General features: G+C 39.1%; 1 protein-coding gene across 1 annotated transcript in view; it reads right to left on the bottom strand.

The window, feature by feature from the left end:
* MYT1L (myelin transcription factor 1 like) overlaps positions 1–19,953 on the bottom strand; it is a 639,239-nt gene that overhangs the window by 63,226 nt on the left and 556,060 nt on the right. The window contains 3 exon segments of the mRNA XM_040348666.1: positions 8,310–8,378; positions 9,035–9,156; positions 19,131–19,367. Coding sequence (XP_040204600.1) covers positions 8,310–8,378; positions 9,035–9,156; positions 19,131–19,367 — 428 coding nt within the window.

Here is a 19,953-nt window from a genome sequence, read left to right as displayed (position 1 = left end):
GTACTGTACCTCTCCTTATGTAAATCCTGCATTTAACTCCTGTCGCATGTGAACTACTCTCATAATCACAACATGTGCTCAATATGATATCCGCCATGCCTTCTAAATTCATGTATTGATTAGCATTGTTGCCATTATCGTCATAAAACAGCACGGGTCTCATTATATCACCATTTCACACGCAGAGCCTATAATCACCACAGTGCAATTAGGAACTAGTGTCTGACACACATACGACATTGCCCCGCTCTATAATAAGTAGGGGGATGGCGGAATTTGTCAATACTTAATGGTCAGGCTGCTTGGCTTGCTTTTGCATTGTTGCTGAATGTTAACTGCTAAATAATTATGCATAGCCTTCTAAAACGACAATCAAGTAATTTTCCAACCAATAATTTTTAAGAAGAGATTCTTTTCTTTCATGTTGGGGGAAAGATAATTGCTAAGTGTTCCTAATTTTGGGGGACAGACTCAGTGTTTCCCTCTGCTTGCTCACAATGTCTCTGTTTTTAATTTTGATATCCTGCTTGGTCCTAAATTTCTTCCTTTGTGTTCTGAACGCTGTTCTCAGTGTCTGTTTTATTGTGTGTGCTGCATATGTTAAAATACAGACCCACTGTTACATTATCATGCTCAGCACTCTCAGAGTAGTGTCATGCAGGGCTTAAAAATGGCAGCATTTCCAAGCTAATTGTAATCTGCCTTTTCCCTTGTTGCCGCTGTCTGTGTGGAGCTACAAATCACTCAAATGAAGCTGTGAAACTCTTGTCTGACAGAAACTTAAAACCTTCATAAATAATATTGGAGAAGAAAGGAAGGTATTACAGAGCCATTTAATTTACTTTTTCTTTAGCATGCACCTTTTTTCAAAAGAATCAATACCTACAGTAACTATCCATGAGATGGACATAATAATTGAAACTGATAACCAGTGGTTGCCGCTCCATTAGAGGCGCCCCCCTAATCCCGCTCTATTAGAGGCGGCCCCTGATCTACATGCAGGTTGCCAGATGCAAGGATTTCAATTTTTTTTAAGCACATGATTAATTGCCTTAAAAAAAAAAGGGTGGTCTCAGGGCACAGAGCACTCCGCCCTGAGCCTACCCAGTTGTGTGACAATATCAAATTAGTATTCGCTATTGTCTTCCTGCTTCTCCTCCCAACCAATCAGGAAGTGGGTCTTAAGACCCATTTGGCCAAGAGGAGAAGCAACTGTATTGGCCACCGAGGAGAAAGCCGCCGAGGAGGAGACAGAGGAGGAAGCCGCTGAGGAGGAAATGCAGAAGGAAACTGAAGCTGCCCATGACCTAGATGAGGTAAGTGTCGGGCTGGTGGGCAGACGGGCATGCCACGGGGGTGGTGTTAAATTTACCGCGGAAATGGACAGAATGGTTAGACTGATGGACAGACTGACTGACTGATCAGCCGAAATGGAGCACCAGCTGCTATTGCTGCCAACAATATATTTGTAGACTCAGTAAGGAGTCACACCAATCTTCCTTCAACCACACTGATTTTAGGAATGCTTTGTGCAGTGGGATTTTGCTTCATTCTTTGAGAAGAAAAATTCCCCAATCTGTCAAAGATGTACAGTGATACAATTCAATCTCTGCACTGTAGATTTTCCTGTAGGGTTTTTTAATGTCTAGATCTGGTGATTGGAAAGACCAAGGAGAGCATTTGGCTTCATCCTGATGTTTATGAACTACTGTTGGGTTTGCTTAGCAACATACAGTAAAAAGAGAGTGGAATATGGTGATAGAATAGTATTCGTGCCAAAGAATGCATTTGGTTTTGTAATAGGGTCTTGTAATTCTTGGCTGTTATATAACGATGTAGAGCAGTAACTCCATACACATCCTTTACAAAAGGCCTTTTTGATAAACATTTTAGCTGTTCTGAGGTGACATTTTTACTTTTATACATTTTTAAATGTTATGTTAAAAAAAATCTTTTTAGCTTTACAATCACTTGTTGCTCTCTTTTACCTGACCTTTCACGAACAGCATATTTCTCACGATGCTTAGACCAGTGTGTGAAAAAGGAGATATTAAGCTGCACCGAGAATGAAGGCTAAAGAGTTGGAGGGTCAGGAATCCAGGTAGAGTCTCTGTTGCCTCCCCATGCTGCTTCAAATATCACAAAGTCCTTGTACAAACTGCCATTTATTCTCCCCCCCCCCCCCCAAATAATTTTCCCTGAAAAGATTTAAAGTGGAACTTTACCCATAACAACTTGTTCAAAATAATGTTCTTTAGCAAGTAACATACATTGCACATTATAAATTGTGCTGCCAAATTTAGACTCTGCTGTAAATTGCCTCCAACATTGTTCCAGGTACTTCCTGCCGGAGGCTGCCATTCTGCTAAAACCAAGAGTCCGTGAACAGCAGTAAATCTTTAGGCTGTCAGTAGATCGGCCTCTACATTTTCAGAGCAGTGACAAAAAATAGAGAGCATGTGCAGAACAGGGTGAGCCAGTGTATTAACCTCCCTGGCGGTATGATTCTTTCAGAAAAAACATGCTAAAAGCGGTACCATTATTTGCAAGGAAATTTGGCGTTTTATATTGTAGGTCTGTAATTTTTAGAAAAAACTCACTTAAATCTGACCAAACAAGATTCTAATAGGCATCCCGTGTATTACATTTTTTTAAAAACAAAATTATAAATTATAATATAATAAATAATTATAAATAATTATAACAAATAATAATATAATTATAATAAAAATTATTCAATAATGTAATCAAATCAAAATCACTGAAATTTGCTCAGTTGCAGAATTGTCGCTGTCATTACTTTATTTTTTTATGACGAATTTCCCCACAAATCGCTATCGCACAATTCTGCAAGTGATTATAATTTATTATCGCTGTTTTTTAGCTGATCTAAAACTATTTTTGACATAAAGGGACACTTTTGGTTGCTATGGACAATCTACAGTTTGCAGGGAGAAAAAAAGGTTTTTATTATATAAAATGACATGCAGGACACTGGGCAGACCACTAGGGACAGGGGGGGTGTGTTTTTTTTACATACAGTACTGTAATCTATAAGATTACAGTATACTGTGTGTATAGTGTTTGTTTACGTTTTTGAATTTGGCGCCGTTCTCCGCTCCCGTGCGTCATAACGTCGCAGGGAACGGAGATCGGCGGCACACGGAGGCACTATGTGAATCGAGCGAGGTCCCGCTCGCTCACACAGCGCGGTGGCATCGCTGGATCCAGGGACAAGGTAAGTAAAAAGTGCCTGTGGATCTAGCGAGGCAAGCCCGTGACTGACACGGGGTTACCGATAGTAGCAAGAAAATCTAACCCCGTGTCAGTCTCGGGAAGACCGCCAGGGAGGTTAAACAGTACAGGCACTTATTTGTAATGTTTTACATAGCTACAAAAGGGGCCAGCCTGAAGTGAGTTAGCAGGACTTAATTTTCTGACTAATGTCCCTCTTTAAATAATGAACTATATGCTGTAGTTTAGTTTAAAAAAAAAAACAGCAAAAACAAAACAAAAAAACAAATATAATACAAGGCATTTCATTTATGTGACCACAGGGTGACATGAAACACAATGAAACAAATCTGAACATCCTGTATATTACAGGATATGTTTTCCTTATAAATAATGATCATTTTCACAGCGGTGCTCAGCAAATTACTTTTATTGCAGGATAAAATACACTCACTAAGGTGTTATGCCATGGTAGGCCTTATGTATGACACTGGGGCATTTTATTTACTTGATATAAGGGGCATTAAACTCGTTGCTTTAAAGAAAAGTAAAATCCAGATGGAAAAATGGCCACGTTTTATGGAGAGTTGTAAAACGGATGGAAATGAAGAGTGAAGCGGCCAAGAGCAGGCACAAAGCTTTATGATGCCCTGGATATTGCAAAGATTCAATTTCACACTATTGCTTCAAGTGCCATTACCGCTACACATTCAAATATCAGACAGCTTAGTCCAACATAGAAGAAAGGCAAGAATATAGTATCTGAGTAGATAGCATGGTAGCCATGCAGTACTGGGGTGTTGGATTTTATTTAATGTTAAAATACCAATTTTAGGTTACAAAAGTTCCAGTTGTTGAATGCTACACAATGTGACTTCAGCAAGGTGATTGAAAATATCTCTAGGAATTCCAAGTGACCAATGAGTGCATTAATATGCCACTTTTAACATGAAAGTTAAGTTGCTGGCACATGTTCTGCTGCTATGATGTTGGCAGAGAAATCTTCTTATACTTTAGTTAGGCCAACAAGTAATTATGGTGGCCATCAAAGTCAATTGGATGCTTTTCATTAAATTTTCAAAAAATAATCTATAATAGCTTTGGGTCCATTTTTTTAAATGTTTATATAGTCATAGGTTATTGACTTATGTTTTTACACTCCCAAACTTCTTATGGGGATAGGGAGGGGGGGAGAAGGAGATGGGTCACTACTCTGACTTCTAAATATGCACCCCTAAGGGCCCTTTCACACGGGGCGGATCAGTAATGATCCGCCTCCGTGTGTCCGTCAGCTCAGCGGGGATCCTTCGTAAATCCTCGCTGAGCCGTCGGCTGACAGGGTGGTCCCCGAACACTGTGCAGGGACCGCCCTGTCTTTTCTCCGCTCTCCCCTATGGGGGGATCGGATGAACACGGACCGTGTGTCCGTGTTCATCCGATCCGATCCGCAGACGGAAGAAAAAATAGGATTTTCTTCCGTCCGCAAGATCGGAGCTTTGCGGAGGCGGGTGATTACGGGTGTCAGCGGATGTTCATCCGCTGACACCCGCAATCACATAGGGACCAATGTATGTCTCGTTTTCATCCGCAAACGGATAGATGAAAATGCGGACATACGGTCCGCACATGTGAAAGGGGCCAAACTTTAATTATGGATGATGTAATGATTAGTTGGGACAGTACCACTTTGTGATCTATGGCATTGATAATTCAGAAAACATGGAATAAAAAATTAAAATCTTAAAAAAAAGTTAAGAGCCTCACCTACTGGCATCTTATGAGAAAACAAAATAATTAGTATTCATCAGCACAAACCTACTCTATGGACAGTTATGAATCACATAAGATCATATTTTACAAAATACAGATATAGAAACCAAGTGTTATATTTTTAACAGCTTTAGATGTCTTGTGTTCAAAAAAAGTCATGTGTGAGCTGTAGCAGTTCATTGAGCAGGTTTTGTGTTTTGATGAATGTTGGTACAATATTTTGGATTGTAAGTTCTAACGAGCAGGGCCCTCTGATTCCTCCTGTATTGAATTGTATTGTAACTTTACTGTCTGCCCTGACGTTGTAAAGCGTTGCGCAAACTATATATATATAAATATATATATATATTATATTTATTATATATATATTTATATATATAGATATATTTATATATATATATATATATACAGATATATTATGTGTATTAATAATATTGTAATACCACATATCTTCAGAGACCATGCAAATAGTTATGCCAGGTCCTTAAGGTTACCAAGATTTTTGTACAAATTATTAATATGCAATTTTTCATATTTTTTCAATTAAAAAATGGGTTTTAATTTATTTTTTATTTTTAGTCCTGATCATAATTAGTAAATTAAAAGAGAATATATACAAAAGCACTATATATATTTATATATATATTATATATATATATATATATATATATATATTATATTATATATATATATATATATTTATATATATATATATATATATATATTATATATATATATATATATATTTTTTTTTTTTTTGTTTAGACATCACTATGAATTGGCCAGTATTGGACAAACATTCCACAAGGCCCACTGTGCCTATTGGTTGCTGCAGCATTTAGGAGGAGGTTAAGATTCCAGGAGGTTTTAAATATAAAACCAAAATCAAGAACAGGGGAAAATGACCTCAAACTAACTGGAGGAATGTTCAAAACTAATCTTAGAAAGTATTATTTTACTGAAAGGGTGGTTGATGATTGGAATAACCTACTAACAGAAGTAGTGAGACAGTCAACAGTAAACGACTTCAAAAATGCTTGGCATAAACATAAATCTATAGTCAGACAATGGAGTTAGTGAAAAAAAAAACACAAAAAAACAAACAAAGAGAACGCAAAAAAAAAATGGGCAGACTCAGTGGACTACTCAATCTTCTATGTTTCTATGAGGTATTGATCCAGCTCAGCTTTGTATGTTTTTTACAGCTTGTCTTACCGGATGTTTGTATTTTCTCTTCCTTGTTTGATTGTGTATTGATAAAATAATGATAGGTCAATATATCCTTAAACATTGCTATCAAACTTTTACACAGTTTTTATTATATAGTAATGCATCTAATTTGGGTGAAATACATACAAAGTATAACTAGGCCAAGATGTGCATACCAGCACGTTGGCAATAAACACCCCCCCCCCCCCGACTATAGAACACTGGTATTGACGCATACAGAAAACCACAGAAATGGAGGAGCGTGTACACCAAACAAGGAAAACACCTGCCAAGTTTAGAAAAACCTGGTCCTGTTGGCAGCATTTCGCTACGGCAGATGAATACTCCAAGCACCTGACTTAACCTTATCTATGGACATCTAATATCCTTACAGGGGAGGAGGATGGAACCCCAGTCCCCTGCCTTCACTCCCTTTCCCTTCTAGTGGACACCTCTATCATCCCCGTTCCATTTCCACTGCCTTCTGTTTCTTATTTCTCACCCTCCCTTCTTTAAACCCCCTTTTATTTCAGTCCTCCGAATTTGTATTCCTTTTGTCCCACCCCATATAATTTTTACTTCCTAACTTTCTAATGCAACTTTGCTTTCTAACAGTCTCAACTCACCAACCTACATGCTAATTACATACACCCACAAATAACACCTGGCATCAGACTGATTATTTTTTTGGTTAAGATGGTTTATACCCCACACCTGTTCATTTCAGGTCTGTTGACCTCTACCATACCGGTGATTTCTCGATAAAGTTGGTCAGGTAAACTCTGTCATTATGTTGACCATCACTCTTACTAAACCCTACTCTGGACCCCACACTCCATATCCCAGATCTTCACCATGTCTGGGTCAAGTTGTTATTTCTAACACATACACAGTCATTACTACTAATGGTATATACTTTATGTCACATAATACCTCTTTTGGGTTATATCACTTTTGTTCAACCTTTTGCCTCCATATGGAAACCCTGTGTTATAATTTTTATCACTATACATGTATTACCATCATATGTGCATTTGGTTTTAATTGTGTATTTCAAATGAAGCTTTTGAACAAAAAAAGTATAACTAAAGGTATATATATATATATATATATATATATATATATATATATATATATATATATATATATATATATATATTTTTTTTATATATATATATATTTATATTTGTTATATCACAGGGGTGCTGCTGGCTGAGCAAATCGGGACTGGTGGTTTTCTCCCTTTTATTTTTAATTTTTCTATTCCTATTTATTTTCACTTATAGTCACATATAACTAGTTTGTTTCCATGTAAGGGAGATTCAAAGTGAAAGTGAAAGAAAATCCCAAATTTTTGGCTGTCACTAGAACAGAAATTGAAGGGAATCTTCCAGTGGAGACATAAGTTCTGTTGACCATGTTGACAATCAGTGATTGCCTCACTTTTGAAGGATTTTATCTCACTTCCTGTTATAAGACAGGAACTAAAGAGAAATCCCCTCAGTGAGACACAAATGGCCCCCCCCCTCCCAAAAAAAAAACAAAAAAAACTGACAGGGGTAACAACCCTCTCTTATTTTAGTCAAGCTGAAAAAAGTTTTGCCCACAGTTCTACTTTAGAACCGGTTCACACTGCGGCGGCACGACTTCGGGGGCGACTCTGCAAGTCGTCCTGAAGACGACTTCAGAGGCGATTAGCAAAATTACTTCTGTATAGAAGTCAATGCAAATCGCCCCGAGCCACCCCCGAAGTCGTACAAGAACCTTTTTCTAAGTCGGAGTGACTTGCGTCGCTCCTAATAGAATGGTTCTATTGCATAGAATGGGACGCGACTCGTCAGGCGGCTGAGCCACCTGACGAGTCGCCCCAGTGTGAACCGGCTCTTAGGCAATAGCAACTGGGCTCTGCAAATCAGCTATTTTTCATACTGCAGAAGGCATTTCTGGAACAGCAAAGGTAAAATATTATTTTCTCTTACAAAGTATATATGACCAGATCTGTAAACTACTTCCTTTTCATTGTTAATTTTTTAATGCTGGAAGGCAGGTTTGCTGGTAATAGAGTACCAAGAGAAAAAAACAACACAGTTCCTTACTTGAGCTCCTGTGAACTGGTGGCCATCATGCTACGAATACTTTTATCAGCCAATGGACAACCCGACAACCTGCAAGGAAATACATGTTTTTCTTGTGAAGACGTAGGTAAATTGCAAGTTCAGGTTAACATGTTTTTCTACATGTGAGCTTTCCACCACTGATAGCAATAAAACACTAACTTACAATGTTTGAATTAGAGATAATTTTAGTGACTAAAAATCCATTAATTCACACATATATGTTAAAATAATTTAAAAAATGCCTTCAATTCTTTTAAACCTGCAACTTTCATTGAAATAATATCTGTTGATCCTGGTTCTTGTTCAGGCACTTCTTGTGATAGAGTGACAATTGTCTCCAAATAATGCTCCTGTACTCTCACATGAGCCCCTGGTGGAAACCACTATTGACCATGCCAACACAAGTGGCACAGACATGGTTCACCCTTGTCACCATCAGAAACCTGGTTCAGAGTAGTGATGTGGGACCAATGTTAGATGTGAGCGCTTTTAATGGGAAGTAGTAGGAAAAGGCTTGAGGACATATGCAGCACTAAGGTGCAAAATTGGGTAAAAGTATTTTTTGAAAACAAAAACAAAAAAACATGCCAATTGTTTATGAGACACGTTGATTTAGCTAATGCCAGGGCCAGATCTACTTTAATTTTCTAATTCCTAAGCTGCCAAAACATTCTAACAAAAATGAAATGTTTCAGAGTGCTTACGTTATTAGGTCCTTCTTGCTCTCTTTACACTGAGGATATTTGGGTTTAGGGCTTGGAATTGTGACTTCACCAGGGTACCTTCTATCATCCATGGCATCATGAAATGGATCCAAATCATCATGCTGCAAAATAAATACAAAAACAAACAGATTAAAATATATATTTTGTAATAAAAGTTTGACAATATGCATTTAGTAGAATTAAAAGGTAGCAGATTTTTTTTTTTTATAAAATTCTGTATTGCTTTATTATGTGTCCACTTTATTTTCATTGACTTGGATATACAGCACAGATGATCTGCTTTTTAATAAAATTATTATTCAAAATTTACTTTAACAAATAGTACCCTCCAAACCCAACAAATGGTGGAAATGTGAAAGTCTGTTAAGAAATAAATATATATATATATTCGCCAGCACACCAGGGATCATCTTAAAAAAAATGTCCAAAGATTTAATGCATATCTATTGATCCAAAAGAGCAACGTTTCGAGGCCACGCAGGACCTCTTCGTCAGGCAAAAGATGATAAGAAATAAACTCACGACAAAAAAAAAAAAAACTTTGTTAAATAGAGGTATGGGGTTTTCTTTTAGAATCATATTTATCTAGATGGATACAACACCGCCGATCGCTCGCTCGGTTCTCAGTGCTCCCTGAGCATAGAACTGGTGACATTCCCCGGCTCTCTGATCTGCCCCTCTGCACTTACTGAAGCGCTGTGCTGTGGAGGGGGTGGGAGCGGCCGGCTCAGGCTCTCAGTGGCTTGCTTAGAGGCAGAGCAGGGTGCCGGTCCAGGCTTTTGGGCAGATCCTGATTCCTGACCATATAGTCGAGATCTTTTCCGAGCCTGGACTGGCTCTGTGACATTAGCAGACAGCGGTTTTCAGCCTGCTTACAGGACTGTTTTTTTTTTTTTTTTTTTTCAAATATCCAAATGTCCTAAAGCTACTAGATATTACTGTCAAGCTCAAAGTGGTATTAAACCAAAAGTATAATTTATTATATTGCAGTTTATCAATTCTGCATTCATGTACTTTGTTTAGGCTTTCTTTCTTCTAGTTTCATCTGGTGATCCAGTCAGCAAGTCTGTTGTTTTTCAAAAGCACAAGCTCTCCAGCAGAATGTATAAGTTACAGAGATGAGGCAAACCATTTAACACTAGCAGGTGTGCTTACAATGATCAGCTTTCAATAATTTACAGTATATAAAAAAACTTTATCCCAAACGGAAAAAAAAACTGTTTGCTTTAACTGATTATAAAGTGTGAGCTGGAGTTTGGCTTCAGTTTGTTACTGTACTTAAATCTGCTAGTACATCTAACACTCCCATCCCCCTCAGACTGACAATGCTTTTGTCTAAAGGTGCCTCCTGTGCTCAATCATCCAGAGTGGGGGCACGCTAATACAGAAGGTGTGTTACTGCCCAGATCACTAGGTAAAAACAAAGGGGAAAAAACCTATACAAAAGAAAACTAATGCAGCCCCCAAATCTAATGATTGATAAATTGCAATATTTTACATTTTTGGTTTTGGGTTTTATTTACAAGGCATGATATTCCAAATAGAGTTAGTTGTAGACAACCTACTTTCTACAGGAGAGAGATATGTACTGTTGTATTGTAGTTGGGAACCTGAAACTACAAGCTAAGAGAATAAATGATACCGTAAACTTTTGTTTTAGGACGTTTTTCAACACTGATGGCAACCTACATTTAGTGCTTCTATGCAAATAAAAACATCATCCTCTGCAACATTAGATTTCTGAAAAGGAAGCACAGTAAGGAAACCCATAGACAATCAGATGTCCCTTAGCCTAGGTTCACATCTGTGCGAGTGGTTGCCGCTTTGGGTCCACACCCATTCCCACAGCTGCACCCACCCGCACAGAAAAACACGCTGGATGCATGCAGGTGCCATTAGTCCTTATGGCACACTGCATGCACTGGAAATCACACACTGCACTTGCAGTTCCCGTGCGGGCTGCAATTTCTAAAATGCTGCAGGGACCTTTTCCATGCTTTTTAGGAGGCACGGCAGCCCATTCAGTGTGAACCTTGCCTTAAAGGCCTGTTCACATGTAACAAATGGCTCCTGCCCCCACCTATATATGCCCTTCACAGGAAGAAGCACATGGAAGGGCAATGCATGCAAGACAAAACCAAATTAACCTGTCTAACGGTTTTCATTAAAAACAGGGGTTTAGTTTGCACACATTTGCAAATACATGCGTAAGCTGCAGAGCCACTTCACTGCACTCCAGTATTTTGTGCAGTCCTAACTCTTGTAAATTTATGAGAGTCTCCTTTGTAGAAGCACATGCATTCTATTGGATAGGTAGAGGGCATGTGAGCCTGGAGGTAGCCTATACCTCCTTAAAGGCACAGTAGCGCACTGGACACCCAGCACATAGCACAATGGCAGCTATGACCAAGACTGATTGGTGACCGAGACTGGTTGGTGAGTTGAGTTGGGAATTTAATTTAGTTTTGTTTTGCATGCATTGCCCTTCCATGTGTTCCTTGCCGTGAAGGCCAGTTATGGGTGGGGCAGGGGTCATCTCTTTGTTACTGATGTAATATTGGTGAGGGGACACACTGGACACCGTTGCTGCCATTGTGCTGGGTGTTCCGTGTGCCCCTATGCCTTTAAGGAGGGGTGGGCTACCTCTGGCTCATCTGCCCTCTATCTATTCATCAGAATGCATGTACTTCCATTGTGGAGACTCTCATAATATTTACAAGAGTTAGGACTGCAGATAATACTGTAGTGCAGTAAAGTGGCTTTGCAGCTTATACATGTATTTGCATATGTGTGCTAACTAAACCCCTGTTTTTAATGCCAGCTGTTAGATAAGTTAATTTGGTTGGTGAGTTGAGCTGGGAATTTTCTTTGGTTTTGTTCACATGTGCAGCAGCTCTGGCTGCTCCTCTGAAAAGCATTTCACAATGGATTGCTTTTCAGAGGTGTTTGACAGGTGGTGAGGAGGCGATATGTGGCTTGTTATATGTTGATATGTCATATGTTGCGAAATGATTTAACACTGTAAATGCTGCAATACTGTGCCGCAAATGCATGAATTTCACTTGGTTGCAGGGGGTAGCGACACGGCCCTCATAGACTTGCATGGGTCATGTTCAGCGACGGCTTCATTTTTCCCACGGCTGCAAAGCACAGCATCGTGGCCATGGCATGGATTCAGCCTTGAGTGTTCATGTGGGCGACTAGCAAAACATAACACCACGGCTCAACGTCAACCGCTCAACCGTAAACCGTCGAACGAACATTAAGAATGATGTTTTGGAAGAGATCTGCCAATCTTTAGGTGAGTTAATTTCGGGAGCTTACTGTAATACTCAATGTTTGTGATTATGATGCACATGTGGTACTTTCTCTCAAATGTTTCTCTGTCAAGGCCCTATGTTCTGGAATGATTTCTACTGCTTGTGAATCTGTGCAGAGAATGCAAACAGTAATAGTAATAAATTATATCTAATGTATACATTATTTTTCATTGTTAGAGCAATAGTAAAGTCTGGGTAGAAAAAAAAACTTCTCCCTGCAAGGTAAGGACATAATGTGCTATAATGCATCGTATACTAGCACATTATGAAAGACTTACCTTAAAATGAATCCCTCCAGCGGCACGCTGTCACAGCTGAAAGGACTTCCATCATTACCCGGTCTTCCTTTTGGGTTCGTGGGCTCAAGTCCTTTGAATGGCCAAGCCGCATGGGAGCCACAGTAGTGGGACAGCGCTGAAGGGATGGCATGTTCAGTATGCCATCCCTTCAGAGTGCATGTAGAAATTGTGAATATCTCCTAAACGGTGCATGTTTAGTAGATATTCCCTGTATCTACAGGTAACTTTATTATAGGCTTACCTGTAGGTACAAGTCACCAAGTGTTGTTTACTACCACTTTAAAAAAAAAGTTCAGGATTTAAAAACAAAACAAAAACATTTCTACTCCCCTAGGTGGGCGCAGCATCAATTCCATGCTGCATCTGTCCCCCTCTGCCTCTACATCAAGGACCGAGCAATCAAAGACCACACATTGCTCAGTTCTTTACCTTCAATGGGTAGAGAGCCAGTGACCATCAGTCACCGACTCTCTGCTCTGCCCCTCCAGTGCTCACTGGAGTCCTGGGTTATAGAGGGGGTGGGAGCATCTGGTTTAGGCTCTCAGTATCGCACTTAGAGGCTGAGCCAGCTGCCGGTCAGGAATCTGGGTGGATCCCCAACATTAAAGTCAGGATCTCTCCAGAGTCCGGACCAGTTGAATGGGTACTCCTGTGATCCCCAGGGGAAGTAGGGCCAAAAGAGCTTATTTAAAGCTGATTTCCAAGCAGATAAAAATGATTAATGATATTTTGTATTCAATAATTAATAATTTTTTAAAGCATCATTTGTAAGTGTTATTTAACTACAGCAAATTAAAGGTCTCATGCCCTCCCAGACAGGAATCCAGGCTGTGCAGTAAAGCTGTTTAAATCACAGGACTGGATGGACAGAAATACAAACCCTTTGGCAGGCAAAAAAAGCACCCTTATATTAACTTCATTTGTGTGTTTAGCTGTTTTCTCTGGAGTTCAGCTTTAGGCTCCGTTCACAACTAATGCCGATGCGACTCCCGCATCGGAGATATGTGAAACGGCTCATTGGGGAGCCATTCACATTCTCCTGCTATTGCGAATTGGATACGGGGATCCCTTATCCAAATCGCAATAGTGTGAACCCGGCCTCAAGCAATTAATTCACTAATCTGGGGATGGTCTTTTAAATCAGGTATATTGTTTATTATTACCTTGTAGTTAGGAAATAATTTTAGGCCTGAGGCTACCCTTAGAGCCGGTTCACACAGGGGTGGCACGACATTGGGGGCGACTCGGCAAGGCGATCTCAAGACGACTTGAGAGGTGACTTGCAAAATGACTTCTGTATTGAAGTCAATGCAATTCGCCCCGAGTCGCCTCCAAAGTCGTACAAGAACCTTTGTCTAAGTCGGAGCGTTTTGCGTCGCTCCTATTAGAACAGTTCTATTGAATAGAGCAGAGCGCGACTTGTCAGCCGCCTGACGAGTCGCCCCTGTGTGAACCGACACTTACAATCAGCCAACCTAGTAGAGTGACAGGGTCTTTGCAGAATCTTAGCTGTATGTAGTGGTGCATTGTCAAGTTTAGTTGTTCATTCCACTTATATGTGTGTTGCGCATCTCTTTTTGGTGAATGTTACAGGCCCACTAGAAATTTTACAGGCCCACTAGTAGAATAGAAACAGATTGGCTGGTCTGGGATAGCACATAGACTGCTCTCCTTCAGATCTACTTTTGGACTGTAATTCCCTGGATGGTTGTTTAATTGTATATTTACATTTTTGGTGATGTCAGATGGCTTTTTACTTGAGAACTGATACAAGTAATTCTATGCATTATGCTCAATTTAGAAAGCTATGGCAATTGTAATTTGCCTTAATTACTATTATTTCATATATGTATGTATATATATATATATATATATATATATATATATATATATATATATATATATATATATTATATTATATAATATATATATATATATATTTTTAATATTTTCAGTGATAAATGTTATTGAAAAGTTCTAGCTTAGTGAATTGAGCCTATTAGGCTGCCCGCCGGTCTCCTCCCTTCTTCCCGACTGATGTCAGCAGGGGATTCTCAGCCCCTCCCCTGCAGCTGTCAAATCGGTAGAGGAGACCGGCAGGCAGTCACATGAGCTCCGAGCAGAGTTTGGAGATAAGGTATTAGGCAGCGTATTTTTTATAAATCACATACACAAATCACATTCACTGGGGAGCATCATGTTATCTAACACTGGGAACTATAGTAAGAAAAAAAGTGGCTTTACAATCACTGTAAAGCATGAATAACAGCACAGTGTGCTGTGCAATTTGTCCATTTGTATCATACAGTATAAAATGCCTGCCTGATCTTGCCTTGTTCTGCCCTCCCCCCTGTAAGCTGACCACAGTTTATCCTGGCTGCTGAGCCCTGACACTGTGGTCAGTTTATGAGCCTCTGTCATCTGCAGCTATCCTCTGTCCTCTCTCATCCCCCTCTCTGCCTGCCAGCTGTGTCAGTGCCTGCCCCTCCCCTCCCCTCCTGCTGAAATAACTTTTCAGTGATTTTCAGGCAATCACCTGTCTTCATTAATGCTAAGTACCCAGTGTATGTGTTTTATTTAAAAAAAATACAGTTCTATACTATATTTCAGAATGCCTCTTGGCACTCATGTGACCACCAACCACTCTCCTCCTCCTGACTGACGTCAGCAGGTTATTCTCAGTCTCACCTGCTGTAGCTGTCAGATCAGGAGAGGGAGCAGCGGGCGATCACGTAAGCACTGAGCGATGCTAGGATATAAGGTATAGAACAACATGTTTTATAAAGCACATACATACTTAGCATTAAGGAAGACAGGTGAGTACCTGAAAATTACCAAGTGGGGTTACAACCACTTTAAGTATGTGATTATACACAAACATCTACAATATAATTCAAACTTAATAGTGCACTAATATACACATATGATTAATTAAATCCATGAATATATACTTGAGTTCATAAATATATATAGTAAAAAATAGTGTCCAACGCCTGACGAGTCGCCCCTGTGTGAACCGACACTTACAATCAGCCAACCTAGTAGAGTGACAGGGTCTTTGCAGAATCTTAGCTGTATGTAGTGGTGCATTGTCAAGTTTAGTTGTTCATTCCACTTATATGTGTGTTGCGCATCTCTTTTTGGTGAATGTTACAGGCCCACTAGAAATTTTACAGGCCCACTAGTAGAATAGAAACAGATTGGCTGGTCTGGGATAGCACATAGACTGCTCTCCTTCAGATCTACTTTTGGACTGTAATTCCCTGGATGGTTGTTTAATTGTATATTTACATTTTTGGTGATGTCAGATGGCTTTTTACTTGAGAACTGATACAAGTAATTCTATGCATTATGCTCAATTTAGAAAGCTATGGCAATTGTAATTTGCCTTAATTACTATTATTTCATATATGTATGTATATATATATATATATATATATATATATATATATATATATATATATATATATATATATATATATTATATTATATAATATATATATATATATATTTTTAATATTTTCAGTGATAAATGTTATTGAAAAGTTCTAGCTTAGTGAATTGAGCCTATTAGGCTGCCCGCCGGTCTCCTCCCTTCTTCCCGACTGATGTCAGCAGGGGATTCTCAGCCCCTCCCCTGCAGCTGTCAAATCGGTAGAGGAGACCGGCAGGCAGTCACATGAGCTCCGAGCAGAGTTTGGAGATAAGGTATTAGGCAGCGTATTTTTTATAAATCACATACACAAATCACATTCACTGGGGAGCATCATGTTATCTAACACTGGGAACTATAGTAAGAAAAAAAGTGGCTTTACAATCACTGTAAAGCATGAATAACAGCACAGTGTGCTGTGCAATTTGTCCATTTGTATCATACAGTATAAAATGCCTGCCTGATCTTGCCTTGTTCTGCCCTCCCCCCTGTAAGCTGACCACAGTTTATCCTGGCTGCTGAGCCCTGACACTGTGGTCAGTTTATGAGCCTCTGTCATCTGCAGCTATCCTCTGTCCTCTCTCATCCCCCTCTCTGCCTGCCAGCTGTGTCAGTGCCTGCCCCTCCCCTCCCCTCCTGCTGAAATAACTTTTCAGTGATTTTCAGGCAATCACCTGTCTTCATTAATGCTAAGTACCCAGTGTATGTGTTTTATTTTAAAAAAATGCAGTTCTATACTATATTTCAGAATGCCTCTTGGCACTCATGTGACCACCAACCACTCTCCTCCTCCTGACTGACGTCAGCAGGTTATTCTCAGTCTCACCTGCTGTAGCTGTCAGATCAGGAGAGGGAGCAGCGGGCGATCACGTAAGCACTGAGCGATGCTAGGATATAAGGTATAGAACAACATGTTTTATAAAGCACATACATACTTAGCATTAAGGAAGACAGGTGAGTACCTGAAAATTACCAAGTGGGGTTACAACCACTTTAAGTATGTGATTATACACAAACATCTACAATATAATTCAAACTTAATAGTGCACTAATATACACATATGATTAATTAAATCCATGAATATATACTTGAGTTCATAAATATATATAGTAAAAAATAGTGTCCAACTCCTGTAGAAATAAAAAAAAAACACCAATAGTCTTCTAATGCATCAAACTTCAGTGCACTCCTATCCCCAGGTGAATTGCAAGCTTAGTCTTCCTATCAGGCTTCCGCTCTCCGCAGAGTCACATAAAAAAAAACACAGACATAGTGTGCTCTGCCATGTACTTTATTAGCCCCCAAGCATGGTAATAACACTTACAAAATTCAAAAATGAACACAGCATGGAATAAAAACTTGACCACCTCCAACTCACCACCTCGGCCAGCGAATGGTGTTATGTCACAGGCTCGACTACTCCTCCTACCGGTATATGCGTTGTGCCCTGTGACTGGGCATCTTCAGTAGGCCTACTGGTGGTGGTGAGTTTTATATTCCAGAGGGCCAAAGTGGTTAGTTGGTGGTGGACGAGCTTTATATTCCATGTTGTGTTTGTTTTTTTAATTTTGTAAGTGTTAGTCCCATGTTTGGTGGTTAATACATTACATTGCAGAGTAAACTGTCTGCAGTTTTCATTTTATGTGACTCTGCATGAGAGCGGGAGCCTGATATTAAGAGTAAGGAGGCAGCCTCTCTATTGATCGGAGGGACCTTGGAGCAGGTTCTGGATGACACATAGTGGCACTGAATAAGGAGACAAGTGGGATATCTATTGTTGGGGGGCTTGCAATTCACTTGGTGATGGGAGAGCACCGAAGTTTGATGCATTAGAAGACACTTTGATGTTTTTTGAATTTCTACATGAGTTGAACATTATTTTTTACTATATATATTTTTATGGACTCATGGATTTAATTGGTTTATAAGTGTACTTTAATGAGCTTTAATTAAATGAATTGGGGTGTTGCGCTGTTGTATTTTTCTTGTTTATTTATGCAACATAGTTACTTTAAAACTCTTTTTGTGGTCTATGTCCAATTAGGTAGATTTTCACTCACTTACTGTCCTGGACTGGTAATGTAACAGGAAATGACAGGAAATTTGAGTTGAGCCATATGACATTTTAGTGGTGACTTTTAACCACAAATAAATGCATCTGTAGTGTCAAAGTCAACTCAAGCATTGCATTACCAATGAGGGTTTTGTATGTGGTCAGGAAGGGTTCAAAGGATATGCTTATAATTGTGCTATTTAAGAAAAGTTTCTGACGCCCTATGCCACCATTCAGACCTCTCTATTGTGACAGCTGAGTCTGAAAGTTTGAATCCAAAGTTGTGTGCATCATTTACATAAGGTTGATATATCTGATATATCCAGTGACAAATTTACTCATGGTCCAATTGTTTCTGGGCCCAGTGGATGGACAGAGCCTAAGCTAATATTATGGTTGTATCTAGACTTCTGTGACTCTACATAGACATCTATATCTATATTTCTATCTCTATCTATAGGGCTGTGTAAAGCCTATCAGCTGGCAAAGACCTACACCATCACCAGCACTCTTCCAGCAAGTAGCAAAGCTTACAAACTGCGAATAATACTTCTGAGTTCATAGAATTATGAAATAATTATGAAAAAACAGTGAGAGATGAGCAGCAGTATTTCTCTGTGTGACCATATGGAACAGTTCACGCCTCTGCCCAAAAATAAAAAACGTATGACTTTCAAGAAATGTGTAATGATGATGAAAATGATGATGATAAAAACATTTGTAATAAAACATGACAATTATGGGCATTTATGTATCTGAAATAACATCTAATTTTAAATACAATAATTGGGTCTGTTTTGTAGACCAGAAAAAAAGCCTGTGTTGCCCATAGCAAGCTATCAGATAATATTTTTAATTTTCTTTTAACCTTTGACATTTACATATGATTGATTGCTATAGACAATGCAGCCACTCTTCTCTCTTTTAAACATCAGAACTTTCTATTTTCTTTATATGGATGGAACATACATTAATGTCTTTGGAATCATCTTCATCTATCCGCCTGGGTTTCATTTTAGTGTAGTCTACTGGTAAGTCCCAGCAGTCACTGTCAGTCATTTGGTAACACTGGCTATTCAGCATTGCCTGCCGCTGTGGGGACATGGATTCCAGTGGAGTTAGGATGGAGCAGCAACCATCTCGTTGTCTTTGTTTGTTCATGCTAAGGTCCAGTGTTCCATTTTCATCCACATCAATGTCAGGATTCTGAAAGGAATGGATGGATATTGTGAAATTAGCTTTTCACTATTTATTTTCTTTGTTTCTTTTTTTTTTTTTCTTTAGTATTGGATTATGTGCTTCCTGTAGGTTACCCGCAATGAGTCGTGATAATGTGCCCACACACAGCAGCCTTGTCTTATGTAAGGCTTGATTCTCTCATGCAGGCAAATAATGTGAAATAGAAAAATGAAATTCTTTTCACTGTTGCATCTTCAATGAAAATATAAAAGAAAAGTGAGGGTATTGTCTCTTTATTTTTTAATATTATGTTTAGAAGCTGATAACTTCTTAACATTGAAATGTTACTTATATTACATGATAATTGTAATGGTTAACTATTATAAAATAACCCCACCCTGGGATTTTAAGAGGAGGAACATTAGATGACAGACAAGGGAGGTTAAATTAGGGGAATACAATAATACATTTTGCATTGCAGAGCATACCTCTGCTAGCCTGGCCCAAATAAAAGATGGGTTTTACTGCCAGCAAAGGGCAAGGATGGTATCAATCTTTACCCTCAAAGCTGCTTAATACACAACCCAGATTTTCAACTATGGGACAGCATCTA

This window comes from Rana temporaria, chromosome 4, assembly GCF_905171775.1.
Source record: "Rana temporaria chromosome 4, aRanTem1.1, whole genome shotgun sequence".
In the NCBI taxonomy this organism is placed as follows: Eukaryota; Metazoa; Chordata; class Amphibia; order Anura; family Ranidae; genus Rana; species Rana temporaria.
The sequence above is the reverse complement of the archived record's forward strand: the minus strand, read 5'-3'. Positions and strand labels throughout refer to the sequence as shown.